We start from the raw sequence: 23642 nt of genomic DNA, 5'->3' as shown, positions 1-23642 counted from the left end.
CGCATGCAGCTCATTATTCACCTTTGGCTAGACATTTGGGGTTTTTGAAAACCTGCAAGGCCATCAGGGAGCATTTCTCTTAGAGAGGCCTCAAGGAGGATGTTTTGAGGCATGCTTGGGAGTGTGATATTTATTAGAGGAACAGGGGGGAGTAGACACATCTAATTGGTTTACTTCAACCCCTTTCCATTCCAAAGAGGAAGTGGGATATCATAGCTATGGAATTTATCATTGGACTTCCAAATGTGCAGGGGATAATTGTATATATGTGGTGGTGGATAAGTTTACCAAACTTGCTCATTTCTTCGCCATTCCATCCATATATTCATACTCATAGGTAGCTGAGTTCTTTTTTAGGGAGATTTTCAGTTTCCATGGTCTCCCTAAGACCATTGCCAATGACTAGGACCAAAAAATTATGGGAGAATTTTGGTAGGATCTATTCAGATTGGTGGGCATTAAGCTCACTCCTACCATGAGCTACCACCCCCAAATAGATGGACAAACATAAATTGTGAACAAATGGTTGGAGGGGTATCTATGGAACTATGTAACTAGGAATCAATGCACGTGGGTGAAGTGGATTCATTTGGGGGAATATTGATACAACACCACTCACCATATGTCTATTAGCAAGTCACCTTTCCATGCTCTTTATGGTTATGATGCATTATCATTGCTAACATGGTTTTTGGAGCCATCCGAGACCCTAAGATGAAGGATTGGATACACGAGAGTTAGGAGATCCTAAGGGCTCTTAATAATAACTTGCAGATAATGCAGAACCAACATAAGATGTACGTAGACCAACACCATTTGGAGAAATCGAATTGGTGGAGCCCATAAGGAAGGGCTCAAAAACAATTATAAAAGGAAGAGAAGAGCCTCATTTTTGTATCTTTTGGCATTTCATTTCAAAAGTGGAGAGTTTGCTTGAGCTGCTTAGCCAAGCCAACTAGTGATGTTTAGCACTAATAATTTCCAAGCGGGAATTCGAACCCTTCTTCAATGAAATTCGAGTGGCAGTCTAGCACTAATAATTTCCAAGCGAGAATTCCAACCCTTCTTCAATGAACTTCGAGTGTCAGTCTAGAAGTGGATTTGAGAACATCATACGAGCATTTGGAGAGCCATTTCACAATGATTATTTAACTGTGCAAATTCTCGGAGGGCATAATAGTAGATTTCATGGAGTTTGTGAGATAAAGCATTTGGTAGAATTCAAGCTGGAGAAATTGTAGATAATTTTCCTAGTGGAGGATGAATTTCTTTGTGGAGGTTTTCTGGGTTGATTCTCCTACTATTTGGTGGGCCAAATTTCTCTCCAAGGGCCTTTGTAAGTCTTTTTGGGTTCATTTAGTGCTGTGATTTTTGGAGTGATTTTCGAGACTGTGTTGGATAAGAATTTATCTTAATTTTTGGAAATAATTTTCAGTGGCATTCTCAACAGCTAGAGGGATGATTTAGGATCTATTTGCAACAATAATCTTCTAGCTAGGCACAAAACCTGTTGGTTGGGAAATTCACACTAATTTGGGCATTCCAGTTCAGTTGGAATCAACCCAAACGTTTTTTGGGTTTTGTTGGTTGAGGTGTGAGGAACCTCTCTCTATGTTTTTAGGATTTTTTAAGTAGTTTTTAGGGGTAATATTACAATTTTCCTTAGCAACAACAACAAAATTTTTTGAGCATTGCGTTTGGGCTTAATGGGATATTTGAATTGGCAATTTCTCTTGTTTTCTCACCTGGGTATTGCATGTTTGTTGAAGCAAGCCCAAGTTCTAACATTTCACTCTATTGTACTCAGTTCCAACTTCAAGATAAATAAAATGGTTTAGATTTATGGCTTCTCTTTTATGGTTCACTGATTCATATATGCTTGTGTAAATTTGTGTTTGGATGTGTGGAATTCCTTGTTGTAACTTAGTGCATGTTTTTGATATTCACTATATTTTCTAGTTTTGAAACATTACATTCAATCTATTTTTCAATAATCTAATCTTGTATCTCCCATTGTGTGGGCTTCCACGACATGCCTTATTTTCTCTTGCAAAAATATGTTCTACTTTAGCAATATATCCAACTATTAGCATTATTATTAACAAACCATAAGTTTTTCATTTAAGCCAACAATAATCCATTAGTGTCGACAAATTTCAATATCATGTTGAAGAGTAAGATCTCACATGAGGCACTGACATCCATCATAGAGACATAGGTAAATTATTGAAAAATAAAATATTCCAGAATGTAACAATAATGCACTCACATATTTGAGATAATCAAAATATGAGAGGGGGAAGCACATTAGATTCATTTATATTCTGTCCATAAAATAACTCTCACAATCTCCATATGTCTCCGACATTACCTTTAGGTTAGTTCAACCTTTGATTTCTTCTTCTTTCATGTAAAATCTTAACATATTATAGTCAACTTTAACATGTAGCCAATCCTAACACTCTTCATCTCATTCAAATATACAATGAGGTTATTACATTGCAATTCTAATTAGTTACAACTATCTCTAACATAGCTTATCTCAATGTGCTAACACACCAGTCTAAAGGTGTGTTAACATGGACTTTGTGAGAAAATTGGGCACCAAAATTTATAAGCCTTTTATATAAAAGAAATACACCCTATCTTATCCTCCTCAAAACGTCTAGTCTTTGCTCCATTTAGAGTATGGATATTAATTAATGTACCTAATGTACAAGCACAAGATAACAAACACTAATGAAAGTTACGTACAACATAAGAGGGGATGGAATAAATGTTGTAGTCTTGGTTAAATCATTGGAGAATAGAGGAACTCATCTTGCATAATATTGATGTCATAGAAAAGACCATCACATTTGAATTTAAAGAGAAATTATGGTGTGATAAAGAAATAGAAGAAAGAGAATTGAAGACTAAAGAGGTCATTAACCTAAATATAGAATATCAAAGTATGTTTCTATTGTAGCTAGCTTAAAAAAGAAAGTCAATATTGCTAAAATAAGAACCAACTCTCACCAACCTTAGTAAAACAATTTCTAAGATATCTAGGGATGAAAGAATTTGTCATCTTTGTGGTACTAAGAAAGTAAGGATGGAAATCACTCCCTTAGATTGTCTTCCATATGCCCACATCAAATCTCAATTTCAAAAATGTTTGTAACAAGATTTAGGAAAGCTTCTTTACATTGCTTTAGAGCATAGAAATAGAATTAAAATATATATATATATATATATATAAATTATTAACTTACTAACAATTTTCTCAAGGTTCAATAGATTTAGTGATCTAATTGGATAGTGATAATCATGAAAGATTACTAAAAATAAAATAATATTTAAGCATTGAAGGGCTTTTGCAGTACAACATTTGAGATATCAATTTAAATAATTTTGCTTAGAATAAGTCATTAATCTATGATCATATCCTATAAGTCACAACTAAGTAGTTTCTTATGGTGTTGAATATTCCATTTCACTAAATAGTCTCTTATGATGTTGAATATTCCATTTCACTCCATGCTTATCAATTTTTTGCAAATAAATTAGTGAGAAAAATGAATTAAATGTGAAAACTCCATGTGTACTTGTTTAGAATTAGAATTTATTGATGAATTACATCTTCTTAAAATAGTGATATATATATATATATATATATATATGAATTACATCTTCTTAAAATAGTAAAATATATATATATATATATAACTTTTAATGAGATATTTAAAATATAAATTTATCATAGAATTTGATTAGATATTTAATTTTATCATCTAGATTTAAAAATAACCAATAATCTTCTTTTACACATTATTTTGAAAAAGTGATACTATTAATTTTTATTAATTTAAAATAAAAATTGAAGGGAACATGGAGAAGAATAAAAACAAATAATCTTCCTTTACACATTATTTTGAAAAGGTGATTCTATTCATTTTTATTAACTTAAAATAAAGAATTGAAGGGAACTTGGAGAAGAATAAAAACCTGAAGTGTATAAAGCAAATGGATATAAATCGTATAAAGTGTTTATGAAATTTTGGGAAGAATAAATGACATTCAAAGAATTGAGGAAATTATTTTAACATCTACCCAGCTAAAAACTAAAGATAAATGATTAAATATTCCATACTTCATTTCATGAAGTCATTATTTTATTTCAGGCATGGGTTGAAAAAAATTGCGTTGCATAGTGCTTTATAATCTAATGCTTTCGCGAAAGCATTAATTTTCCAGTCTGTAAAATTGTGAGAGGCGGCTCCACGATCTGGAAGCCATCCGTAAAGAGTCTTCCCATCCATGCAATACGTCATTTAGGGTTTCACGTTTTTGGAATGACGAGATCTTTTATAAAACCGGCCTGCAAAACGAACCCTTCTGGCGAACCATAGTCATAGTTCTACTGGCTAAACTGTTATTTTAACTACAAAGATATAGCGATAACGGAACTGTAAAATCCCCTTTCCGGCCAGACAATACGAAAGTTAAATTCTGTAATAAAATGTGGCATTGATTCCCATCAAAATTGCGTTGGAATGGAATGTCGGCATCCAAACCCCCTCTTAAGTAGGGCCACTGGAAATAGTGAAAAGAAGAACAAGATGGGGCCATCTTGTAGGGACAAATACCTTGCTTCCACCCACCTAAAGTCAGGTCAAGTTGATTCTTCCCAGTTGTTGAGTGTGAATGGACGGAGAAAATAAATAAATACTCATGCTTGCCTGCTACTTCATGGATGCATTCAGTGCTAGCAGAAGGATCTGAATATTGTTAGTGGTTTTGCGGTGGGAAGAGAAATATTGAGCGCCTCTCATTTGGAAGACCTTGCGCTTTCTCACTCTGGTGAACGCAATGGCCTGCTGCTCAGATATTGGGACTGGGGCTTTAGCCAATGTTTTAAGCAGCCTCTTGAAAAGGGTTGTTCAAGAGGTGAAATTGGTCATCTCTTTGCCTCAATCTTTCCGCGACATGGAGCATGAAGTTGAGCGTCTGGACAATCTAAGGCATGATATAAATATGGAGCTCGCTCGAGTACAAATGAACCCTAAAAGAGTAGTGAAAGCTTGGCTGGATAAGGCGGGCGAGGCCATAGGAAGTTCAGAATCTATTCGCAGGGATTACGAGCAACACAGAAGGTGCCTAAGTTGGTGTCCTAACTGCTTCTGCCTCTACAGAATCAGCAAAGATATCAGAGATTGGAAAGCAATTGTTGCTCAGCTCCACTCAGAGAAGGATTCTGATTTTCCTCCAACCGGGGAATACGGGGATTCTAATCTGCCCGCCCAGTTGCAGATTTTGACCCCCGAAGCTGGTTTTGTAGGAAATGCAATAAAATCTTTACAGTCGGAGGTTGAGGAGAGGTTGACAGAAGATAGCAACGTCCGAATTATTGGTGTGTACGGCATGGGGGGTGTCGGCAAGACTTCGCTGCTTCAGACCATCAACAACAGCGTCAAGGTACGCAGTTCTTTTGATCCCATCATTTGGGTAACAGTTTCCAAAGATTACGATATCTCAAAGCTGCAAGATTGCATAGCCAGTAGATTAACCTTACAGCAAAACTTCCCTGACAAATCTGATTTGGAAGGGCGAAAGCATAGGTTGTGGTCTTATTTAAGGGATAAAAAATTTCTTCTTCTAATGGATGATCTGTGGGAGGGTCTTGATCTGCAAAGCCTAGGAGCATCATTGAATGACAGAGGCTCTAAAGTTGTTTTGACTACTCGGAGTAGAGAAGTGTGTACGAGTATGGAAGCGGAGGAGATCACAAGAGTGGAACCGCTGTCGGAAGAGGAGGGTTGGCAGCTGTTTTGTAGCCGAGCATTTCGAAATGGAAATGTTTCACAGGAAATAGAAGATGTTGCCAGGAAAATCGCAGAGGAGTGCAAGGGTTTACCACTCGCTATAAACGTAGTTGCTGCCGCAATGAGAAGCTATACTTATGAGCATGAGTGGGAGCATGCTTTGCATCAGATGCAAAACATTGATGAGACTTTTTATGGCATGCACCATGAAATTGAGAAAAAACTATTTCAGCCTCTCAAATGGAGTTACGATGGTCTACCAGAGTATTTGAAGCCTTGTTTTGTATGTTTTGCAGCTTTTCCCGAAGACACAGTAATCATTTGTGAAGAAGTCATAGATATCTGGATCGCAGAGGGTCTGGTGAAAAGCAGTGGAGACAGCTATTTGCCGGACACTGGCCACAGTTTTCTCAACTTCTTACGGGATCGTTGTTTAATTGAGGTGGTGGCGAATGATGAGGTGGGAAGGATTATGTGGGTTAAAATACACGATGTTCTGCGTGATCTGGCGATTCGCATCGCGGAGAAGGAGCACAAGTGTTATTTTAAAGCCGGGGTGGGCGTGAGCCAGTTTCCCTCTGAGGAAGACCTCCACGGCTGTACAAAATTGTCACTGATGAGGAATAATCTACGGTCCCTGCCGGCAGCCTTTTCATGCTCGTCCTTCTCAGTTTTGCTGTTAAGGAACAATCCCGGTATTGAAGAAGTTCCAGAAACTTTCCTCTGCGAGTTGTCCTCACTGAGGGTTCTCGATCTCAGTTACACTCGCATAACGTCTCTGCCGAGCTGTATCGGAAATCTGAAACATCTTTCCTCCCTCCAACTACAAGGATGCAGGGGCATCAGTGAATTGCCGGAAAGCATTGGCGATCTGAAGGAGCTCCAGTTCTTGAATGTTAATGACTGTAACCAATTACGGTGCCTTCCGGAGAGCATAAGTCAACTCAAACGTTTGAGGGCTTTGGACATAAGCGGGTGCCACAGTTTTGGGCATCTTCCCCGTGGGATCTCGGAATTGGTTTCACTGGAGAGATTGAAGAGCAACATTGCATTGGATTTCGAGGAGGAGGAGGAGGCATTGGATGCATAAAGAAAGAATGCTTGTGTAAAGGATCTCCGAAGTTTGAGCAGTCTCAGGGTTTTGCAAGTCCGAATAAAATCGACACTTAAGGAGGGGGTTATGAGGAATTGGTCAAAGATGAAAAGTTTGTCTCTGTTGTTTGAGGAAGCAGTTGGTCAAGATTACCTTCCCCAGGATATGCAGGTGATGAAACATCTGGAAAGTTTCTTTCTTCAGAGATGCGATGTGGAGCGGCTGCCTGGTTGGGTTACTCAATTCCGAAAGCTCGCATACCTTCGTCTAGATGGATGTAACCAGCTGAAAGAGCTCCCCGCGGAGTTGCCATGTCTGAGAACGCTATGGATAGATAGATGTTCTAAATTGGAGGCGTTGGAGTTGGGGATGGGTTTTCCAAAGCTACAGGTGTTGAGTCTTTGGTGTTTAGAGTCGTTGGAGTGTGTGGGGCCCGTGGGGGCAGCAAGTGGAAGTGGAGGGTTGGGACCATTACCCCCATGCTCAAGTCGCTAGGGGTAGAGTTATGTCCGAAATTGAAGAGATTGCGTGGGGGATGGGATAAGTTGAAGTGTCTGGCGGGAATAGGAGGCGACAGGGAATGGTGGGATGCAATCCAATGGGATGATCCCAACATTAAGACATCACTCGAGAGTGAGAGTAAATACATTGAAATGTAATGAGGTTAAGAGGTGGCGTCACCATTACGACCTGCTGTAAGTCTTTATGCGTGCTGAGATGTCCAAGATTGAGATGGGATAAATAATATGTTTTTGTTAATGCAATAAATCATTAATTGTTAATCGTTTTAAAGGCTTGTAAGTTATCGTTTTATAATATGTTTTTATTAATACAAGATTTCATAGGATTGTAGCATTATATCATATATTAAAATTACGTAATTATTCATTCAGCATATATTAAAATTAGGTAATTATTTATTTAGTTTAATTAAAATTAATTTTGATATTTTTATTTTTTTTTATCGTGAAGTTTAATTGTTTTATATATTTTTCTTTTGTCGTGAAAATTTAATTGATAAAGTTTATAATTTTTTGTTATTTAAATTTCATTTTTGAATGTATAAATAGATTTAGTATATTGTATAATTCAATCTTACAATTTTAATAAATCTTTGCTGAATTTTAAACAAAATTCACTAATATATATTAACTAAAATACAAAACATAAAACAATTAGATTAAACTAAAATAAATAACCTATCAAAATTTTTAAAATCTTATATTTTCATTATTTTGATAATAAAAATGTATTTAAGTAAAAACGAGATTTAAATAAAATATTGAATATTTAGAAATAAACTAAAATAAATAACCTATCAAAAATTTTAAAATGTTACATTTTCATTATTTTAATAATAATAATGTATTTAGGTAAAAACAAGATTTAAATAAAATATTGAATATTTAGAAATATGTTTTAGAATCCATCTTTCTCACAAATAAAGCAGAAGATATAGTCTAAAATGAAATACTTTTTTTTTAACAAGTGAATACATGAGCCAGACAAAAGTTAAAAAATAAAAATAAAGCAGAAGATATGGTTTAAAATGAAATACTTTTTTTTTAACAAGTGAATACATGAGCCCGACAAAAGTTAAAAAAAAAAAAAGAGAGAGAGAACATGAAAGGGGAAAAGATGAGATATTCTTTTACATAGTTGTTTGATGTTTGAGCACATGAAGAATGTGATATTCATTCAATAATGAAGAACTAAAAGGATTGTTTTGAGTACATGAATATGTTTAAAATGGCTAATGGGTTAGTTTCATTGGTTTTCTTAACAAATTTATCAAAAATACTGTTGAAGCATTTTTTGGGTTTAGTGAAGAGTTTTTGTTTTTGTTGTTGTTGTTTTTTTTTAAGTATTTCAAATTGTGTATTGTGAATTTAATTGACATATAATTGTATGCGTTTAAATTACACATTTTATATCTTTTAAGCATAAATGATTAGATGAATAGTAATTATAAAAAATGGATTAATTTTTTTTTTCTTATGTAAAGAATGTATGAATGGATAGTAATTATAAAAAATAGATTAAAGAAATTCTTCCTATGTAAAGAATGTATGAAAAAAATGTTTAATGGGTTAGTTTCACTGGTTTTCTTAACAAATTTATCAAAAATGCTATTGAAGCATTTTTTGGGTTTACTGAAGAGTTGTTGTTGTTGTTGTTGTTTTTTTTTAAGTATTTCAAATTGTGTATTGTGAATTTAATTGACATATAATTGTATGCGTTTAAATTACACATTCTATGTCTTTCAAACATAAATGATCAAATGGATAGTAATTATAAAAAATGGATTAAAAAAATTCTTCCTATGTAAAGAATGTATGAAATAGTGTTTTTGGGAAACTTTATTGTAAAAAACACAAATAAGCAACCTAGAATCATAAGTGATATCTCTAGCCTTAACTATATGTGGTTAAAGATGGAATTCACACTTACAAGAGAATATTTAATTTATGACACTAATTACCTAGGACTTGCTCCCATGCTCTTCATAATAGTATAGTTGACTATGTTATTAATTTTAAAATTTATATTTTAATTAATCACAAACATGATTCGAATCGCATACCTATGTATTTTCATAACTTAAAACATATATTTACATAAGTTATTCAATGAAGATGATTTTATTAGAAAATTAAACCACCTAAATATTTATAAAATTAGAATTTCAACCTCCTCCTTAATAATAATAATATTAAAGATTTGTATCATAAATTTACATTGAATTTTTTAACTTGCATAAACAAGGACACTTTTATATACTTTTCACAAGAAAAATAATTTGACTAATCTTTGATATGATAAAGATTGCTAAGCCTAAAAAGTAGATATTTCCTAGATAAATCTCTAATCACTATTAAAATAAAAGAGTAGAAGAGAGAAACATAAATACAATCAAGAAAAATCTCATTGGCCTATATTACTTAGTAAAAAAATTCCTTAGAGAACCATTTTAACTTAGAAGGCTAAAGAGAATTATAATATTGATATGAGTGAATGCAACTTGTACCTTAAAAGTATTTATGAATCCTTTAATATTTTATTTAATGTAAGATCCAAAATGTAAATTTTTTTAATAGTTATGGCACATTTTAATGTTCTAATTAAAAAATGTTTGCAATACTAAACACAAAGGGGGTCTGCAAATGCAACAACTTATTTATACTAATAGTTGAATATAAAGGTACATGCCCATACAAATAAGATTGGAGCCCCTGCAAATGGAATGCACAACTGCTCATTAAAGACTAGTCTAAGACATTAAAGCACCTTTATGAATCCTAGCTAGATCCACCAAACAAATTCACCGCGAGGTTTTAGTCCAAGGATCAAAGTAGAACTAGCCACACCAAGTTCTCATCAAACATAATAAGATAAACAACTCGGGGATGCCCAAAGGCTTTGCTCCTCTCCCCTTTTATAGGCTTGATGGACTCTCTAGAAGCTTTTATTTTATTATTTTCCAAAAAACGAAGGCAAATACGATGGGTATTGGAAAATACCATGTAAAATACCATCCATCTTGACCATATCAAAAAAGGAATATTAGAAATCCTCCTACCTCAAGGTTTCTTGTCTACAAGCAATTCACAATTATTTATCAATAAGGTTGTCCGAAGTAGACACATACCAATACCAGGGTCCCATATGAATCGCTGAATCATTACAATATACCACTATATCACCCGATCAAGGATAGATTTTCTGATGCCTGGACCCCAAACCAACCTCCGAATCAACTGCACATCAATTGTGTGTGTACTACCCCCTGGATCCCAATCCAATTGCTGACTCCACTTGTCGTTAATAGATTCTCCTGGATCCAAATGCCACCATAAACCAACTTCATAGTGTTGAGAAATCTAGGGCATCAATAGTTAGGTGATTTCTCTTTTAATTAGTAACTGCTTGTGAGTTCTTTTTACAACTTTAGATTAGGATCTTCTTCACTTAAGTTATTAATGTTCTTCTTTATCAACCAACTACTAATGCATGCACATAAATAGATAAGAGACATAGAATGTAGGATATTAGCCAGGGCCAAAACCTCTCACTCTTTGAGAGGAAAACTCGCACAAATTATTCTTATAGAGATTCCAATTGACAAATACCAAGACCCAGACCCTTGACCTATTAGCCACTCCAAGACCAAGACACTAGTTCTCTGCCTTATGCTCTTTTATTCTTCTTGACTCCTCTTCTTCTTCAACCTTCTTAATAATGAGATCATCTCCTCAACGAACTGTAGATACACTAGAGATAACATCGAAACATGTTAATGTAATGTCACCAAATCACTGTGATATAACACTAAATTTGTGGTTTCCATTACCAAACTGTCTCTTCTTCATAACACAAAAACTCTCTCACAAAAGTCTGAACTTCTTGATTGCAATGACATTCGAACTTGACCGTAACTATCCATTTGAATTCATATAAATCTGAACTTTCGTATTTGTGTTTTGCCACCATAATTTCAGAGATCCGAACTTGATGACTGTGATCAACCATTAAAAAAATTTCGTTGTCCCTTCATTAATCTTCTAAGCTCCATTTGAACTTGTGCCTCCTTTCTGTGATCTGAACTTCAGAGGAATTAGAGCTTATCTCAATACTTCTGTATCTTAGACTGAGCTCCTTCATCGAAATTTCTTTCACACTCTTAGCCGAACTTAGCATTGTAATTGCCATCCGAAAATCTCAGAGATATTTGAACTTCTGAACTGTGGTAATGTGAAGACCCTTCCCACCTATATATAATGGTTTTTCCCATATAATAATCTGACCTATAAATCTTAATAGGTGTGTCTCCATATAAAGTGAGTCGACTTGAGTTTCTACTTCATCTTGAGGCCGACTTGAAGATAAGAAACATGTGCTTGTTTTGGAGGGCTACAAGACAATCCTATAGACTTAAATAAATTTGTAACATGCCTAAGAAGGATTCTTCATACATGACATTGAGTCTTTGACTTTAATGAAAAATCCTAAAGGCTCTCAATGGGAGACACCTAAAAATAAAATCTCTTAGGCTCATGAAACCCATGAAGCAAACACTACAATAATAATTTTATTTTCTTCTTTTCATCATTTACAAAAAGCACAATTACATGCCATTATGAAGACAGAACCTAGTTACACTTTTCAGCACCACCTCTTAACTAGGGAGGTATTCATAATGGAAAATGTCATTCTCAATCTGAAAAATTTCTCATAAGAAGAATCAGATTGGTAACCCATCTGTATGGCATCGTATCAACCAACATTGTCACATAGAAAGGCCTTGACTAACAACTCTATCTCTCCACTAGATCATAGCACAATGTTGGCGAGACCAATGATTTATAGACACTCTAATCATTGTCTCTCAAGGTACATACTCCACCCAAGTGTTCACTGAATATGACCTTCTTTGGACTATTATTATCTTGGATAGCTAGTCCTCAAAGAATATCGGTCCACGACTACTCTTATCTTGGATGCCCTATCTCATACTCAAAGAGTATCGGATGCCAGATGATTACCCAATCCTCCATTCTGTCTTCCCAGGTGAAGACCAAGATGATGCATCTATCTTTCCTTCTCAATTAGGGAGTACATATCAATTCAAATAAAGGAATGTACTCATTCTTACAAAAGGAATGTATGCACTTACCCTCTTATCTTAGGAATTTTCAAGCTTCTTCAAAGTAAGAAACTAGTTTCCAGGCTCCCTCTTAATTAGGGACCTACAAAAAATCCTCAGCTACTTGAAGAACTCCTTCCTTCGATGTCTTGAATTCCTTTGTCCCTGAGTCTTTATCTTTTGGGACTTCTACATAGGGCACAAACCATCCATCACTTTCATCCATGAGTCAATCATGTCATCACTCCTTTCATCATAAAGTGATTCATTAATCTACATCTAGCCTTGCTTCATTTCATGTTGCCTTCTTCATACCATTTTCTTTGGAAGAATCTTACATCCTTCTACAAGGTCCTCGGGGAAGACATCCATAGTTCTTCCTGTGGAAATCCTACATAAGCCCATCTAGGTATTTGTTCAAAAATAAGAATTGAACCCTTAAATCAAAATTACCTTTGTGATGTTCTTTCATCATGACATCTTCCAATTTTCATCATCATCCTTCATACATGTTGACATATCTCCCAAAGATATCCATTGTCAAGGATCTCCATGTTTTTCAGACTTCCATCGGAATCTTCATATCTGTCTGGGAGATTTCCTAGTCAAATTCTTGGTCTTCCAAATGTTGATTGCCTTTACCATGGTTGCATATCTCATGATATATTCCTTCTTTTCTTCACACATTTCATTCCCGAGAGCTTCCAATCAGAGTTCCTTAATTGTAGTCAACTACCTTGTTACAGGTCTATTTGGGCACATCATTCCTGACGATCAGATCAATACAAATAGGGCTCATAAAACCCTAATTCAGTTGCTACATGCCCTAGACAAGTCATCATATTGAATGTTTTCATCCATGAAAGTTTCCTAGCTTGAAACCTTGCTGAAATGCCTCTTTGGGACACCAGCGTAGCCTTGGTCAGGGGAAACTTCTCTGCATAGCAGGTAGGCCCATTCAGACCTACGTTGTAGTGCACTTAGGCCCACTTTAACCTGCGCTGGGCGAGGATGAGCGAAATTGACATAGGATTCTAGGAATATTCCTTGATTCTAGAGCATTCTAGAAGGATGTCGAACTCTTATCTCATCCTATGAGCTCGTTTTTGGATAGGCTATGGATCAATTAACCCTCTATCCTCTCATTCCTTTCTCCATGGAAACTAACTATCCAATTATGGAAAACCATTCAATTCCCAATTTATGAAAAAACCACTTGCATTTCCCTATAAATTGACTTCTCATCATAGTGATCAAGAGGCTAGAACTTGGAAATTATAGAGAAATACTGTTGGTTTCAGACTTGAAATCATTGTCAAGTAATGTTATTATGCTTTATTGATGTGTTATTGGTGTGATGAGGGTTTGAACTAAGTTGGATGAGTGACACGGGATCGAACCACATTGGGTGTAACTTCTCCTTTTATCAATCAATAAAGTTGTTTGTTCCTTTTCCATTACTTTTGTCTATATCTATGATGAATGTATGTTCAAATGTTGTCGATTCCATTTGCTTACAATAAATAGATCATATGCTTTGATTGATGTCATCTTCTGTTTATGTTTGCAAGTACCAATTGAGCGAACTCAGTTTGAACAGGAGCGACGAGAGCAACTCAAAGGAGATCAAAGGAAGCGAAGGATCACAAGTAGGTTCCTTTATCTTATATTTTTATTGTAGGAAAAGATTAAACATCTTTACTTATGTTGTTCTAAGTGTAACTACCCACTTAGGGAAGATGTACTTATCCATAGGTATCAATTCCATATTTTCGCTGCATTAGGGTGTGTTGATCCCAAGGCGTGGTATATTTTCCCTTGGGACCCCAAAACCCTAAAAAATTTGCCTGAATTTGAAAAATAATGACCTTAAATGAAAGAGAAGAGGTAGATATCCTACCTGGTCCTGACAGCACGAAGAATGATCCACAGAATCTCCCGCAATCAGTTATTGAAGTTTGAGGTAAAAACTGGATCAGAGCACAAAATTGAATGGTAAATATCAAATGGTAAAAATGAATTGGTAAATTCTTGTTTTATGGTTATTTCATGTTCATTAAATGAATAAACGATAGCTTTTACCTATTTTTACCAATGAAACATATATGTTTAATCCGTTTGGTGATTCTTCGAGCAGGTTTACAACAGACATAGTCCATTTGACATGCATGATTTTAAATTGTACTTTTGACCACAGAGCATACTTTTATCTCTTTGTCAAACTTTGTTAAACATTGAAAAAGGAACCCCCCTGGAGTCCTCTTTAAGCTCTTTTCAGACTCGAAATATGAAAATATTATCGAGCACTTGTCCTTTTCAGCTCGTAAATGGATTGGAAACCACATCTATTCAGTATAAGTTTAACCCTTTTCCGGACTGAGATAGATTACTTACGAAAAAGGAATACGTTGATCGAACATGGTCAATAGGTTCTCTCTTGTATTATTTTATGCTTTTTCGAACTTGAGAGACAAATTTATGAAAAATAACTTGTGGAGTTTTGTTTTTGTTCCTTTTCAAACTTTCTAAACATGAAAAGGATCGAGTTCTCATTGTCGTTAAACTCGTTAAAACATCAAATAGCGACAAACTTGTCCATCATGACAAGACTGAGTTTCACCTTCGCTAGACTTGTTAAAACATCACATAGTGATGGATTCACCTGAAGGGTGGAATTATACATTAAACATATGTTATCCTCCTCAAGCTTGTTAAAAAATAAAGAGGTATTGGTCAAAAATGCCTAGGGAAATGGGAAAAGGGGTAAATCACTTTATGGTAGGAAGTCGCTCTTGAACATAACACTTTCACTTCATCTCTGTGACTATTTGGGTTGGGTTATCTACTTGATGGTTATCATACCTATGGTCTATCACGCCATCCATCACTTCGGTTTTGGGTCAATGTTGCCAATTCATTCAGTTTCGTCGACATGTTCAAGAGAAGTCACTCAGTAAACTTCATCCTTTTCAATGCTCATAAACCTTCATTTTCATGACCGCCATTAGTGAACATTGTGTTTTCAGTCACATTCTGTCTTCAAAATCATTACACTCGTTCCGTTTCATTGGTGGGGGATACATCAAGGCCCTCCTACGACGAGTCGCTTCTTGTAAACATCAACACATCATCCAGGAAGTTCACTTAGAAACACCCTTCCAGTACCTTGAGGCTTGCATATATCAATGGCAAGTTTCTCACTTTCTACGACAGGTTGACATCAAAGGCCTTTGACCAAAATATTTTGTATGGTGTTCGACATCAAAACATTTATTCACACCATGAAAAATGTATTGTAGTACCTTGAAAATCATTATCATTATCGGTGATTTCTCTTGCGTCTGTTAACAACTTACATCATTAGCTAGTAATCAGACGGTGTCTTCCCGTGTTCGACTTCATATCACATTTTCACATGCTTAGACTCATACTTGAGCAAATGACTAGACGAGATAGAAGACCCTGAATCTAGTTTCATCCATCCGGGCTGCGAATTCAAGAGAGTACTAAATCATATGTACAATGGCTTTACACAGATGGTCATCTTATCATGGGTCTATATCTGTAGACTACTATATGATTTATGTACATGTAATGAAGAGTTTATATGCTGAGAATGGGTATACCTTCCCTCAGCAATTCATGAAAAATTCAAAGATATCATGATATTATGTATTATAATTGATGCAGGTTACTGTCGCTTCAAATCCTCCTCATCACATCATAAAGCATATCACTCGACATTATGATTTTTGACTTCATGCTTTAGGGGGCAACTGTTATAGGTCTATTTGGGTATATCATTTCCAACAAGTAGATCAATACAATTAGGGCTCATCAAACCCTAATTTAGTTGCTACATGCCCTAGACAAGTCATCATATTGAATATTTTCATCCATGAAAGTTTCCTATCCTAAAACCCTGCTAAAATGCCTCTTTTGGACACCAGCACAACCTTGGTCAGGGTCAACTGATCTGCATAGCAGGCAGGCACATTCATACCTGCGTTGCAGTGCACTTAGGTCCACTTTAACTTGCATTGGGCGAGGATGAGCAAAATTGACATAGGATTCTAGGAATATTCCTTGATTCAAGAGCATTCTAGAAGGATGCCCAACTCTTATCTCATCCTATGAGCTCGTTTTTTGATAGGCTATGGATCAATTAATCCTCCATCCTCTCATCCCTTTCACCATAGAAACTAAATATCCAATTTTGGAAAACCATTCAATGCCCAATTTATGACAAAACCACTTGCATTTCCTTATAAATTGACCACTCACCATAGTGATCAGGAGGCTAGAACTTGGATATTGTAGATAAATATTGTCGGTTTGAGACTTGAAAGCATTTTCAAGTAATGTTATGTTGCTAGATTGATGTGCTATTGGTGTGATAAGGGTTTGGACTAAGCTGTATGAGTGACACGGGATCGAATCACATTGGGTGTAACTTCTCCTTCTATCAATCAATAAAGTTGTTTGTTCCTTTTCCAATACTTTTGTCTATATCTATGATGAATGTATGTTCAAATGTTGTCGATCCCATTTGTTTACAATAAATAGATCATATGCTTTGATTGTTGTCGTCTTCTATTTATGTTGGCAGATACCAACTGAGCGAATTCAGTTTGAGCGGAAGCGACGGAGAAACTCAAAGGAGATCCAAGGAAGTGAAGGATCACAAGTAGGTTCCTTTATCTTATCTGTTTATTGTAGGAAAAGGTTAAACATATTTACTTCTATTGTTCTAAGTGTAACTACCCACTTAGGGAAGATGTACTTATTCGTAGCTATAAATTACGTATAACATACCTCATACTTCATATGAGGACTTATTATGTTGATTTCATCTAGTGTGACCCATGCCTTCCAACAACCTTTCATAGGAGGCGATTCCTTTCCTTTGATCATGCTTCTCAAGATAGAGCAGTGATCCATGTTGCCTGCAACCATACAACATGAATTTATAATATTGAATACACGCATACATACCTCATTTACCTTTAGGTCATCTAGGCTTCCTTCAACAACTTCCTTGATTGAAGAGAGCTCCAACCCCTTTATCTGCTTCGTCTCTTATGTCATCATACCATCATCCCAAGAATTCCACAAGTTGGAGTTCATGATGAAACACTTTCTTCCTCTCTAGATCAGCGAACCTTTCGATGAGGATTCCATTAGAGAATCTTGCATATCCCTATCCATTAGATGTTTCCTTTTGACTGATGTATGATGAGACTTGTCCTAGATGACTTCTTCCTTTTTACTTGAGATTTTAATGAGGCCTCCAAGAGCTATATCCTTCATAGTTGAATATCAGACATCCTTCATGTTTCTTATGGTGATGTCATGAGTTCTTACTTTTAATGCTCTTCCTTCGACTTCCTTATTTCAACTTCCTCCACTTCTTCGGTGAAGTGGACTTCTACTCTATTTTTCTTGTTATTGCCCTTCTGAGTTTAGGACAATATTTCCTGTAATGCTCATAACATTGAATATTAAATATGTTCTTCTTTTTCTTTCAAGAAATGTTTGAATACTTTTTGCCCTCAACCTATCTTCTCCTATGTTGCATAGAGACCATGTTGAACCTCAGAATTACCTTCCCCTTAACATTTTCTCTCACATTTTTCTATCAACTTCTCATAAAACTATAGATCCAATCAATGATAAATGCTAGATTTTGTCATAGGAAAGCATTAAAATGATCACCATATTATATTTTCATGTTCTTGCTATTTTAATAGATTTTTTCAAATTAGCTACATAATGTAATCTATTATGTAGCTAACTGTGAGTTCCGTAGCTACTCTCATGGTTTGGCAGGTTACAGGTGTCAAATGAAGAACTGGGCCACATGGGCATCTCCAGAATCATCTCTACATGAATTTTATCCTACTCCCTTGATCCAAATCGACAGAAAAGCATGCCTAAAGTGTTGGTCAAATATGGAGTCAAACATGTTATCTAGTAGCAGTAGGACTCTTGATATTTAGTAGTTGATTAGGAGTCTAACGATTCTATTGAAGAAGTTAATGCGGAGTAAGTCACTTGTAGCTAATTAGGAGTTGAAGAGTTAATGCATATCAGGCCACCTGTAGTTGTTCAGAAATCTAATAGTCTCATTACAATTCGAACTAAGCTATTTGTAGCATGTCTTTTTGTAAACAGTCATGATAAGATTCGGATTAAGCCACCTGTAATAATATTTTCTCTTAAACAGTTATGTTGTTTTTCTATAAATATCGGTTAAAGGAGACCGAGAAGCAGATGGAAGTTAAGGAAGGATTACAAGCTCTTTGTTACAAGACTCTATTCAGACTTCATTTTATTGATAATACAAACTCCATTTTGTAAATGGGGGTTTAAAAGTGCATATTTAGTTAGCTTTTATCCAACCACATCAGTTGCAGAGGGCCCCTGCACTGAAGGAGCTTTTTACTTGTTGTTTTCATTTTAATTTCTATTACTCTATTTTCTGCAAGTCCATTTTCTCTAGTTTTGTTTCATTTCAGTTTTGTAACCAATAGTGTAAGGGTAAAAATCACAACTGTGCAAGTCTTATTATTCTGAGATATTATGTGAGAAATGGCTGAATGAACAATGAAGACATGAGAATACACAATTGTTTTAGCTTCTTACTGTTTTTTATTACTCATTTTAGCATAGAACTGTCAATTAGCTGTATTAATAGATGTTCTCAAAACCATTTTGAAATGATGACAATTCTAACTTAATTGGTTGAATATCTAATGCATGCAGTGATTGAGTTTACTCAATATATTGTTAGTTTTACAAACTGTCATCTTTTCTTTTATGTTTTCAGGTCATTACTTAGTTGCATCACTTGACATTCCAAAAGATCATTTCAAGGAGATTGATTCTATCATGTTCCAAAATTGAATGGTTGAATGGCTAATGAATGCAATTATTGAATTACCCTCTGCATCAGTATTACTTTTGGTTTTAAGAATTAGATCCCTGGATTAGAACTAATTGGTAGATTAGGACTAAATGGTGGATTAAGACTAAATGATAGATAAGATAGATGCTCTGTTTTTTTCTAATTAGGCCTTAACTAGTCAAAAATGATTCTTGGTCCATTTCTTTGGGAGTTTAGACTAACTTAGGAACCTATCCTTTCTTGAAAATTCATTAGATACCTATAAATTTCTCATAGACTATATATTATTAGACTCCAGAGAACAGAAACCCCAAAAACAAACATAAAAATACAAAACAATGAAGTAAGAGAAAAGTTAACTAAGCACATATAGTGCATCACACTTCATAAGTCTACAAACCTCGGTTGATAATTAATGCAAGCAATTTAGGATATTAAGTTGACTAAACATTTTGGCGCCATTGCCGAGGAAGTGTAATTAGGTAACCTTATCTCTAACATTCAAAAATAAATAAATAAATGATATGTGTAGAGAAAGAGACTCTAGGGGTAGATTTATAGCTAGAGGCAAGAGTTCAATTCCTACAACACCACCTACTCCACCAAGACTAAGAAGAGATACACCTCCATCTCAAGCTCATACTCCTAGCCATAGACCTCCTAAAGTTCTAAGGTCAGAAATTCAATCAAGAGGATCTCCTACTTCATCTACTAAGGTAGTCCTAGAGGAGGAAAATCTTGGATCTCCAACAAAAGGAGTAGCCTTTTTCACCTCCATAGGGGAACATATTTTAGTTGAAGAATTAAGAATACCTAGTGAGGAAGAAGAAGTAGAACCTCTCTCCCACATACCATTAATAGAGGAAATAGAGGAAGAACAATTAACCTTGTAGGTTGAATCTTATATTGACTTTGAAGAAACTATAATGGCAGAAGAAGGAGAGGATGGAAAATTCACACTGTTTGGAGGAGGAGGAGGTAGACGAAAAGGTAAAGGAAATAATGGAGGAGGTAGAGGAAATATGGAAGTTGATAATTCTTTTGGATTACCTATAGTTGATGAACAAACAGATGCCACAATGAAAAATATCTCACCTTCTGTCCTCCCAAACTTTCATGGATTAAAAAGTGAAGACCCTAAAACCTTCTTATTTGAATTTGAAGTCTTGTGTAGAACTTATGATTATTTACAAGACTCTTGAAAACTCAAAATTTTCCCTTCAACGTTGAAAGGAGCTGCTTTAAAGTGGTTCATGGGGTTGGTCACTCAGTCCATTAGAACATGGAATGACATGAATAAAGTGTTTTTGGACAGATATTTGGATTATTGCATGCCCATCAATCACAAGGATGAAGTGTTCAAAATGATACAAAGAGAGGATGAAAATTTAGAGGATGTAATTGAGAGATTCAATTATAACTTAAAAAGAGCAAACATGGATAACTTAGATGAAGATACCTTAAAAGATCTTCTATTAAAATCCATTAGAGATGAGTGGATAGATATCCTTAACATGATGGGGATGGGAGATATCTCTCAACTCTGATTAAGTGACATAGGAGAATTATGTGTTCATCTCTCAAGAGGAAAACCCAAAACTGGGAAAGGTCTAAGAGATCCTTCTCTTATTAGGGTGAATAAATCTGCAACTGGAGCAGTAAGTAGGGTAGAAATTGGAAACATTCTTGATGAATTTAATATAGAAATTCTAGGGAGCCTTAGTGAACAGATAGACACCCTTAAGTTACAAAACGAGCAAAAAACCGAAATTGTTGCGCTAGCTCTTTTCTATCCCAAATGCAGAAAGAAGCACACTTTAATAGGCTACCCTTTAGATGCAAAAGTTATAGAGACTTGTGTGATTTGTTCAAAGAATCATGAGACCAAAAATTGTCCTTCAATCCCTAGACTTAAGGTTGTTTTTCAAGAAGAAACAGTTTCAAATACAACAGAGTCTCTTTTCTTTGTCTTTAGAAGACCTTGGAAAGGGCAACAGAATCAATGTTTTAACAACCAAATGTATATGCAGCCCCCTCCAAATTGGAATTCTTGGAAACAACCTTGGCCTCAATCTCAGTCTCAAACTAAACATTGGGCTCAAGGAATGCAGAATCCTTATGGAAGATCCTCTCCATACTATCAATATCCTCCATCATATCTAAACTATCCTCCCCAAAAAATTCCTCAACAAAATCAACAGCCCCAACCTCAAAACCAAAACCCTCAACTTTCACTACCATTTCCTCAAAGACCAAATTAGTTACCTGCCCAACCATTACCTAACCCCAACAATAAAAATCCTCATAATACCTACATGGTAGAGGGACAACAATTTCCTACTTACATGATCACTCCATTAGATCTCAATGATGTCCAATTGAGATCTGGTAGGGTATTAGAAAAGAAAAAACCTTCTGTGGTTATTCAAGAACAATTCTGAGGAAGATTCTATGCAGCAAAAAAAAGTTTTGGAGGAACATCTCCTTGAATCCAGAACATTGAAAATAAAAAACAGAAAGAACCAATAAACTCAACTCCTATCATAGAGCAACAACCAATATGTACTTCTACACCTCCTTTTGCAGAAAGATTACAAGTTGATAGAGGGGTAGAAAAGCATATTATGTTGCCTAATTATGATTTTCAAGATGAATTGAAAAATGTCTGTATCAAAATCCCTTTATTACAAGCCATTAAGGAGATTCCAATTCTAGCTAAAACAATAAAAGAGTTGAGCATGAAGAAACCAGGAAGAAAAACAAAATAAGTAAAAAGAATCCATCTAACAGGAAAAATAGCAGACATAATGATGGGAAAAATTGCCATACAAAAATATGTAGATCCAAGAAGTCCAGTTGTAAAAACACATATCAATGGAGTTGAAATTCCAAATACACTGATTGACTTAGGAGCAACAATAAACATCATGAGCAAACAAACCATGGAACAACTCAAACTCCCAATCTTCTTTATACACCTACATTATTGCAATTGGTAGATAGATTTGTAACCAAACCAGATGGTGTGTTAGAAGATATTTTAGTGTCCTTAGACTCTTGGGAGTACCCTATTGCTTTTATGATCCTAACCCCAAAGAGCAATCTAGGAGGACATCCACTTATACTAAGAAGACCTTCACTGGCCACAATTGATGCATTCATTAGTTGTAGATCGGGTGACATGTATATCTTTGATGGTAATTCAACTAAGAAATTCACTTTATATCCTCCAAAAAAAATAATCACATAGATAGATGACAAAGAATGGATTGATGATGAAAATGATATTCAACCTTTCTTTACTATTTCAACCATTAGCAAAGATAGTCAAATCTTGAATACAATGGGAAATTTTGAATCATCTCCAGAATATGAACATGATCAGTTCCAAGAAAGATCTAATATTGAATATTTGTCATCTAGGCAGATGTCTCTTTATTCTATGGAAGAATTTGGTATCTCTACAGTTGAAATCTTTCTAGGGAAAACATTGAACATAAACAATAACTTAGAAAAATTACAACAGGAAAATCTAATCAAAACTTTACAAAAACATTCTTTTGCATCTGCATGGGAATACACTGACATGAAAGGAATTATTCCTAAGACTTGTATACATCACATCTACATTGAGGAAAATTGTAAACCTATCAGACAACCTCGAAGAAGGATGAATCCAAATCTTAGGGAAATTGTGAAAGAAGAGTTGCAAAAATTGTTGAATGTAAATTTCATCTACCCAATTTCAGATAGCCAGTGGGTTTCTCCTCTAGTGAATGTGCCTAAAAAGAATGGTAAATGGAGGGTATGTATTGATTATTGAGAATTGAATAAATCTACCCTGAAATATCATTTTCCTTTGCCCTTTATAGATCAAGTGTTAGATACATTAGAAGGTAAAAAGTACTTCTCATTCTTGGATGGTTTTAGTGGTTACAATCATATTCAGGTGGCACCTAAAGATCAAGATAAAACCAAATTCACCTGCCCATGGGGAACTTATGCCTACCAAGTACTCCCTTTTGGATTATGCAATGCACCTGCAACATTTCAAAGAGCAGTACTAGGAATTTTTTCTGATCTAATACATGATTGTGTAGAGGTATATATGCATGACTTTACATTTTATGGGAATACATTTGAGAAAGCATTAGAAATTTTGGAAAAAGTTCTTAAAAGATGTAAGGAAGCAAA

General features: G+C 35.1%; 1 protein-coding gene and 1 pseudogene across 1 annotated transcript; both read left to right on the top strand.

Moving 5' to 3' along the window:
• Positions 1-4763: 4763 nt before the first annotated feature.
• On the top strand, positions 4764-7629 carry LOC149162113 (putative disease resistance protein At4g27220). Its single transcript, XM_089435627.1, has one exon. It carries the CDS (start codon positions 4852-4854, stop codon positions 6892-6894), a length of 2043 nt encoding a protein of 680 aa, XP_089291753.1. The 5' UTR covers positions 4764-4851; the 3' UTR covers positions 6895-7629.
• The window catches only part of LOC149162112 (large ribosomal subunit protein uL3 pseudogene), a 54563-nt pseudogene continuing 37923 nt past the window's right edge, over positions 7003-23642 (top strand).

The sequence above is a fragment of the Pinus tabuliformis genome, chromosome 5_2, assembly GCF_031772625.1.
Source record: "Pinus tabuliformis cultivar Carrire ecotype Pingquan chromosome 5_2, CPIR1, whole genome shotgun sequence".
Classification (NCBI taxonomy): domain Eukaryota; kingdom Viridiplantae; phylum Streptophyta; class Pinopsida; order Pinales; family Pinaceae; genus Pinus; species Pinus tabuliformis.
Note: the sequence above shows the minus strand (reverse complement) of the source record. Positions and strands in the feature narration are given on the sequence as shown.

Excerpts from the sequence above, each read along its gene's own strand:
- LOC149162113 (XM_089435627.1), top strand. The coding sequence starts at position 4,852 with ATGGCCTGCTGCTCAGATATTGGGACTGGGGCTTTAGCCAATGTTTTA.